This window comes from Rhinolophus hipposideros (genome assembly GCF_964194185.1).
Source record: "Rhinolophus hipposideros genome assembly, chromosome: 26".
Taxonomy (NCBI): Eukaryota; Metazoa; Chordata; class Mammalia; order Chiroptera; family Rhinolophidae; genus Rhinolophus; species Rhinolophus hipposideros.
Genome location: NC_138072.1, coordinates 19,052,927 through 19,061,949, shown reverse-complemented (window position 1 = coordinate 19,061,949; position 9,023 = coordinate 19,052,927). Strand labels below are relative to the sequence as shown.

Here is a 9,023-nt window from a genome sequence, read left to right as displayed (position 1 = left end):
CAGAAGGTAGTGTGACTTGGGTCTGTAGCCATGGAGAGCTCAGAAACCCTGGTCCCTGCTCCTGCACCTTCTGCAGGACACCTTCCGTGTCCAGCTCTCTGGTGCCAAGTGATTTTAGTTTTTGACAATTAACACATGTTCCCTTGGGTTATTTTCTTGCAGGAGGTAACTCCCTTTTTTATTTTCACAAGCAGCAATGGGTTTGTCAATTTTGATCTTTTAAAACCATTTCTGTTGGAGTGAGAAGAGAATTCAGAATACGAGGTGTGATCAAAAAATACGCTGAATGTTTAAATTTAAAAAAATGTGTTACGGTGAAAGACACATTGCCATTAATCCCCCTCAAAATACTCCCTCTTTGCTTAGAACACACTTATCCCATCGTTCTTGCCACTTTCTGAAGCAGTTCTGGAAGTCCTCTTTCATGAATGTCTTTAGTTGCACACTCTTTTTAAGAACCAGAGACTGCAGTACCTTGGTGAATGCAAACACAAACAGGTAAGGCCCATCTCCTGGCTGGGCAAGCCTTTGTGTCAGTGATCCAATGTTAAAGGGAGTCAGGTTTCTTACCTGGGGTCCATAGATGAGTTTCAGAGGGTATTCTGTGAATGTCCTACAATTCAGTGCAAATGTTTCCTATGTGAGATTATATATGGATTTTCACTTAACTTTTACCAAAAGAAGCTGTGTGACACATGGATCAGTGTGGTATAGTGGGCTCTGAAATCGGACTGGATTTGTATCCCAACTCACCACTTGTGTGTGACTTTGAACCCGTTACTTAACTTCTCTCTGCTTCATTATTCTCAAAATTGCAGAAATGATCTCATAGGGCTGCTGTGAGGATTCAATGTGAGAATTTTACGGGCATTTGAAGACCATAATACAGTGGCAGGCGCTTAGTAAACAATAAATGTTAGTAATTACCATCATGTTCTCAAAGGAATTTGTAACCGCCAAAGAGTTAAGAGCTACCGACCTAAGAAATATTTAGAATCATATTTAAAAAAAGGAAACAAAAATCATTCTTGAATTGGAAAGGCACACTCAGACCTAATTCTAATAGAATATTCATTATGAACATTCATAATGAAGCAGAAAGACCTGTAAATAGCTCTAAAAGTATGGAAGGCCAATTTGTGTTGTTTTTCCACAACACAAGAAAAATGAACTACCTGGTCTTGGGTTAGCCCACAAAAGAAACATTTTCAATCTGTTCCTGCTTGCTGTACCATCCAAACTTGTCCTGACACCCTGAAACAAACTTTCAGGATGGTAGTTTAAATTGCAACTCTAGATTTGTCAATGCTTTCTCAGCATTTTTGTTTTCAGTTATCACGGAAGTCAAAAGTTACAAAACAAAGAGATTCTGCATCTTTTAATGAAAGGTAAACCAACAATATAAACATACACAAATTTACAGAGAAGGAATCAACTTTAATACATTTGGAGTAAAAGGTGTTTCTTATTTAAATATGGTATAAAAATAAATGCAAGAAACATTAACTGAGAATGTACAGACAACGGACGAAGATATGAGCTTGTTTCTGACTGTGAATATATTGGTGAAATGAAACTTTCTGTGCTAAATTATTGTTTAATAAATGTGAAGCCATATGTATACTTATTAATATATGCTTTTTTTTTCTTTTACAATTCTTCCAGTTTGTGACTGACTAAATTTTCAGTGAACTGTGTGTCTAGCAGAAGCTTTTAGAAAAGGGAGAGAAAGGGAAAAAATAAAAGGTTTACTTCACTTGACCTTGATAAAAAGGAAAAGACACAGATCCAGAGTAGTACAAGGAAGTAAGCAGACAACGTTTTGAAATGGAGGCATTGAGATGGTAGAATCCCTTGGAGATGGCAATGTCTTAATGCACACAAAGAAAGAACAATTCAGGTCCTTTGCTCATGCAACATCTTGGTTTAATGTCCTCTGCTCCAGGGAACAACAAAGAGCTACAAAGTATATGCAACGACTCAGTCTGCTTCCATGCTACAAGACGATCCTTTTAGTAAGACTGAACAAGGCTTGTTAACCTCTTTGACGTGAGAGATTTCCCCTGAGAAAAAATATAAAGAAGGATAAAAAAAAAGAAGAAAACAGTATGATCACTGAAAACCTGTTTTTGAGTAACATCTATTTATTGCAGCTGATTTTTGTGCAAAGGTGTACAGGGAACCCTTTAGGTACATCCAGTTCCAACTTCATGACCAACTTCCCCCCCAACCAACACATCAAACAAAATGATCCTACCTCCTTCCACCCCCTCCCACCCCTCCCACCCCTCTTGCCCACTTCCTCCCCACTGCAAACAGACTGATGGGTTCACAGCACAGATTAGCAAATAAAACATGTCCATAAACGTTTCATCGAGGCTTAGCAATGATGCACACTAGGTTAGCAAGTGGTTATAAACATGTTACAACAAAACCTAGTAAGCTGCTCTGAAAGGCAGCAATGTGAGGGCCTTCTTGTTCAACTGCTGGAACTAGTGTTGCCTTTGTAAATACTTAGATATGCATAGATACAATTTAACTAAATAAAATGAATTTTTAAGGGTGCGGTTGTTGGAAACTGAAGAATGAGTCTGTCCCTTATCCTGTATAGTAATGGAGATAAACGCGCCAATTATATATCTGAAGATAAAAGTCTGTTTGCTCCCTACTTTGAACTGCAGACAGCTCCTTGTCCTTTCCCACCTGATTTCCTCCAACTCCAACCCCAGAAAAATCCCATATACACTGATTCCACATATTGTGTTAATACCTAGAATGCATATTCATTTTGGGGGGGGATCTTGAAAGCCAAAACTATCCGTGTTAATTACAAGTACTCTGGAGAGGTTAGAAATTTAAAATTCCTGATCAGAATAGCAGATTGTCAATTGGTGATTTCTGTTTCATCTCTCAGTGTATATATTTTAGTATAAACATAGACGTCCCACTTATTGAATGGAACCTGTACTTCTCAGAGGTTAAAACAACAAGGGAAAATCAAAATATTTTTTTAAGAAATATAATATTTTGGTACTAAGTTGGTCAGTTTTGACTTACTACCTAATGTGGCACAGAGTTTAATAAATGGGTGGTATGGTGCCGGGAGAGAAATCATCACTCGGGGTCACATTTTGGGAAAAGGACCAGATGCTTAAGAAATGATTAATAATTCAAAAATCAAGCTTTCTTTACATACTGCACAGTAATTGACAAAGCCCTGTTGTTACCTTAGGCAGTGGCAGTGAAAACCAAGCACCGTTTTCTTTTAATTTTGGGAAAAGGATTCAGAACTTAGCTTTCAGCAACTGATAGTAGAGGATGACAAAGTTTAGCAAAGGTCTTTCTCATTTAGCTTTAACCACGTAGTGGAGGGCAAAACAATAACAGTAAAAGCACATTGTTAACAATACACCCTACTTTATGTTATATGTTGACCTAATGAACAAAATATGTTTTGTTTCTCCTTGACACCATTTCTATATATTTTTTTCTCATCCATAAAATGAGAATAATAATAGCACCCACTTTAAAAGCTTTTGCTGAAGTGTAATACAAGTATATTGCTTAAAACGATTCTTGGAACATTCTATGTGCTCTGTTTATGTTGGCTATTATCTCATTCTATTATTACCACTATTATTATTGCTGTTACAGGCTTTCTCATTAGGACACCTAGACCCAAATTCACTATTTTGACTCATAGAAGGGCGGAGAATTGCTAATGAGTTGAAGCTGAAATTCCATTGCTTTCCTATCCCAAACCTGACCAGTCAGTTAAGCAAACAATGCTGGAATAAAAAAACTAGTTTTCTGTACTTGAAGACTATACTATTTCCTATACTTACTACTGTATTCTCTTGTGCTATTAATGTGCACATATATTCATTCTGAAGCTGAGTAACGTATTTTTAAAAAGTGTTTGCTGTTTCTAATGCCATTTGTGGGATGAAGAGAACTACATATTCTCTAAGGCATAAGAGTGAACTCTTACACATTACAGGAGAAAGGGCGAGATACTACTGTAAAACTATTTCTTTTAAAACTACAGATTAATGGAATTTGGTTCAAACAGTTGGGGAAAAGAATGAAATCATTACATTGAGATAGAAAGCCATTTGAAATTTAGATATAATACTCATTTTTTATTTGGACTGTGGAAACTACTGTCATCTTTTTAATTGTAATAAATAGTAACATGATTCTCTTTCTATTTTTTTTTCCTCCCAAATAGGCTTGAAGCTATTAGTACTTGGTCCGGTAAGGGCTTCCTTAAGAAAAAGGGACTATGGTACAAGATTAGCTTGCTAGGGTGTTGTCCCAGGAAATAATTAAAAACCACTCTTTCATGGAAGCCCATAGAGAAATACCTGGGATTTTTGTGATAATAGAAAAACAGATGCCCAGAAATGGACAAACTTATGCATGCATCTTAAAATAGTCACCCAATAAAACATTTTGTGTGATATGGACTTACCAAATGTGTAATGAGGCTATTTGTTTTGTGTACTGAGACAACTAAAAGCAAATTTGGGAACAACTAACAGTAAAAAAGACTCAAGAGTCCCGCTCTGGGGCTGCAGTAAATAGCATGGACGAGCAAGGTATCCTGGAGATTTGAAGTTCTGAGCTTGTGGCTCTGTGTGTAAACCCTGGGCGTGTCCTGCCTTGGTTACATTCTGGAAAGAAAAATGCGTAGGTGCTACTCTGGTGCCCAAAGAAATAGTGAATGCTCACTCTGTGGGAAAAATCTTAAATTAAAAAGAACACTGATCTTTCTCTTAGGTAGGAAAGAGTGTATTTGTACCTGAGTCATTTTGTAACAATCCTTTTCACTGCAGTTCCTTGGAGGTTATGGAATCAGCCCCCGACAATTGATCTTTTCATAATATTTCTAAGTTGAAGAATCTGAGAAATGTTTATAGCTAAGTTCTAACGTCTTAATTATGGAAACTAAAAGGGCTAAAAAACGCTTCCCAATAGCAATTTTTATCAAATTGTTTACAACTGAATTCTGTATGAATGATGCTTATTTTTAATCAAATGACTACACATTTGTTATGTGATTTATACCCTTTCTCGACAGATTCTAAAGGAAATAGATTACACTAGAAAGAGAAATCTGTAGAGAAAGACAAAGACAAAAAGTCAGAACAAAACAAAAACTCAAGAGCCTATGCGATATTGTAATACTATATCTAGTTAGTGGACAATATGCCAGATGAAGACACACACATAATTCTCAGACAGAATAAACTTCAGACTTTAGCTGGTACCTAAGTGAATACAGAGTGTCTATATAATCTACAATACAGTTACCACATTAGCAAAGAGGCGTTTTCTAGTGTCGCACAACAAAACTTCACCTCCACCAAACCAACTCCTTCCTATCTTAAATGCTGCATAGAGATTTTGTTGTAATGAGAAAAATAAGCCCCCCACACAAAACAACCTATGTGTTTGTTCTTAGCTTTTCCAAGTTAACTGTCAGCATGGACACAATTTACCTGATTATAAAAATCTTTCTCTGTCTTAAAGTAGTAAGAGGAAGTTGTGCAGACACTAATCCATAGAGGAAGAAGAGAGAAGCTACTTGGGTGACTAAGCCACTTGTTTTATTACCATCGTAAAAATAAACAGCCATCTTTCCCACTCTATCGGACATTAAACAGACCAAGGAGAAACAAAGAAACAGATTTTTAGACGATAGCCATGGAAGAGCTTGAAGAGTAGGGAATTGTCAGCATTGTTTGGATTTTTTTAAAAACATGCTAATCTCACCTCTTGTATTCTCCTACCATTCCTAACTTGTTTGTTTCCTGCCATTGCCTCCTACTTTCTCCCAGATGTTGCTGTAGATTCAGAAGTACATTCTAGAATGCCTCATAGGCTCCAAAGGCAATGGGAAAAGAATAGAAACAAGAAAGAGCATATCTTGTCATTGACTTTCCCCTAGTGTACGTGACCCAGTCGACTGCCCAGATGCTTAGCTCCACAGAAATGTAATAAAGAGCTGACCATTTGGTGGTGATAAGATGCTGTGGACCCGAGACAGGGTATCCTTTATGAGAGCCTAAACTAAAGGATGTTATCAGTGTGTTCTGCTACTCACGTTGAAGAATGCCCTTGTTTCACTTATCAATACAAGTGTCTTTGCCTGCACTTTAAAATCCTTCATAATCTGGCTTAGCTGGCCTTTCAACCTGCCTACTGTCTCTCCACAAAAGAGTTCTTTGGCAGGCCTATCCACCTGTTCCTCTCTCAGCTCCGGTCACCTATCCATGCAGTGACCTACCTGTTCAGATCCCACCCATTCTACAAAGATGAGTTTGTCACCCATGTCCTTGATGAAGTCCGCTAAGTGTCCCCAGAGCTCTTCTGCTTTCCCCCTCTCTGGACTCTTGCTCTTAGAATCAGCCCTAGAGAATTTACATGCCGATTTGTGTAATTCTCTAAGTCACCTGGCTGGTGAAGCAATTGACACCTATTCAACAAGGTTAATTTAAAAAAGTCCCCAAATGTGTACTTGATTCTTTGCATGAGTTGAGTTTCTTGGCTGGAAATCACATTTTAAGAATAAACTTCTGGAAACCAGAGTAACAAGATTCACATGTCTTGGGATAAATAACTTTCAACTTGGAGAAGAAGCATGATAGGGCGAGGGATGGGGGGACCCTGGTATGCCATAAATATTCACGAATTAACTGACAGAATCTGGGTCTTTTCAACTCTTATTTTGCCCTGGTTATCCCTATCAAGAAAACTAATTGGAAAGGTGTTAGGAAGGAACTGAAGCTAAGCCAGGTGTTTAGAAAGCTCTTCCCTGCTTTAAATGAAACCAATTCTCCTAGGTAGACTTGCAGGGGAGTTTACTGAAACAGTGAATTATTTTAGTAAAACTGTGAAGAATGTGAGTTCCTAGCAAGTTAAAGGTAAGCTCAAATTGTTGAGATTTGGAAGGAAAAAAGGATAGATGAAAAGAAGGAAGGAAGAAAGGAAGGAAGGAAAGAAGGAAGAAAGGACTATGTAGTTAGTTTGGGCTGGTGTATTTAATGTTGAACACTGAAAAAATTCTATTATGTACTAAAAAGAGATGGTTTATGAACAAATTTACATTTAAATACTAATTACTAGCTTTCTCTGTGGATTAAGAGAGAACAAGTAAAACCAAATCGTTTCATTTCTTAAGCTAAAAGTATTTTCCTAAAATAAAAGTAGAGTATGTCCATTAGAGAAAATGAGGAAAACATAGAAAAATGTAAAGAAGAAGTAAACATTACCTCAAGTACAGTTATTCAAATACTAATATATCCTTCTACGTTTTTATACAAACATATGTTTTTTTTAAATTTTATTTTTTTTTACAAAACTGAAATTATACTGTATGTTATGGATATTATGAGTAATGTATATGTTAAAATGATTATATTTTAATCAATTATCCATATTAATTTCTTCTAAACTAATGTTTTATTCAAATTCATCATTTAGTGGGTAAGAAAGAAGCTAACATTAAAAAATTAAATGTTATAGAATAGATTGGACTATATCAGAATGTGTTGCACATAATAAGGAAACACATTGTGTTTGAAATGTTATTTTAGTTCCACACATACATAAAACTACACAAGTACAGTTTATATTATAACTGCAAGAATGTGTACATACGCACACACTCATGCACACACACAAGGACATAAATATTCCTATGTCCAATGTGGGTGACAAAGAAAATAAAGATGAAAGCCACTGCTCCAAAATCTGATTTTTAATCACTGCATCAGGTAGATATACCTTGATGTATTCAACAAATTCACAATTGTTGTCTATTCAGACTGTGTTATATATTTAGCACTTATAGGATACAATGAATATTCTTGTATGCGTGTGAACATCTGGGTTTTCTTATGGTTATATTATTAGAAGTTGAATTATTGATTGAAAACGAAAGGAAAGTTTTGAAGCTTTTGACACAGTCTGATTTTCTTATCCCCTTTTTAACACCAGATGTTTTCATTTTAAAAACTAACCTATTTGTAGAAAAAAAAACGTTATTTTGTTGTTTTTGTATTATGCTTGGCTACTAATAAAAATAGATTCTTTGGTTTTCTCATATGTTTATTGACTATTTCTTCTGTGAAAACTGTTCAAGTCTTTTACTCATTTTTCTAATGGCATATTGCTTTTCTGACAATTTGTTTGCAAAAAATTCCCCATGTAAATGCTATTAGATTTCTTTCATGTACATGATCATTCACTCATTTTTAAAAAAGCATTTACCAGACTTGAGAATAGGAGGTTGCTTTAAGCAAAGTTTCTTGAACTAAGGAAGGCATGTAGCAGGTAAGGTTTATAACTAAATAAACAACTACCTTCAAGGTGTGCCAGTTACTGGAGTAGTGGCCTTCCACCTTCTTCCCTGTTCTTTGTAGCATTTTAGTTAGTAATTTACATGATCAAACTGATGGAACTCTGATAAAATGCAGTCTGATGAAAATTTGGTAATCTTGTTCAAAAGACTGGGTAACAAAGAGGTGCTCCAAAAATTATGTAAAGCTCTAACTCACAAGATAACATTTCATGGAAAGAAGGACAAAACACCAAACTTACATTAACATGAATAAAAAAACAATAATCTCCAAATCAGCAATAGCTACCATTGGGAAGATGTAATCTGTCCTCATGAGGGAAAAAAAAAATCCTACTTTGTTCTTGTTTTTGCCATTTGTTTTTTTTTTTTTTTTTTTTTTTAATTTTAAGCCCCAAATGATTTCATTTGGACATGGCTGCAGTGATGGGGAGCAGAAATGGAGAAGTAGATTCACTTTTCAGGCTGGATTGTACATGTTATATGATATGCTCTCTCTTATTTTCTTTCCTATTGGGAAGATGATTTTCCCCATCTATGCTGGTTGGGTCACTTCTCAAGTATTGTGCTCAGTTATTCTTTTGAAGGACTGGAGCAAAGACAGGAGGTGAGTAGCTAAGATGGCAACAGAACATAAAATTATGAAGGGAGAAAACAT

At 36.0% G+C, this 9,023-nt stretch overlaps 1 protein-coding gene across 11 annotated transcripts in view; it reads right to left on the bottom strand.

Moving 5' to 3' along the window:
• Positions 1-1,363: 1,363 nt before the first annotated feature.
• The window catches only part of RGS7 (regulator of G protein signaling 7), a 433,144-nt gene continuing 425,484 nt past the window's right edge, over positions 1,364-9,023 (bottom strand). For all 11 annotated transcript variants that reach the window (XM_081039368.1, XM_081039369.1, XM_081039359.1 and 8 more), the window contains one exon: positions 1,364-2,063. Coding sequence is in view for 5 of the 11 variants with exons in the window: in XM_081039369.1 (XP_080895495.1) it covers positions 2,013-2,063 (51 nt within the window). In the remaining 6 variants the exon portion in view is untranslated. The remainder of the gene's footprint in view (positions 2,064-9,023) is intronic.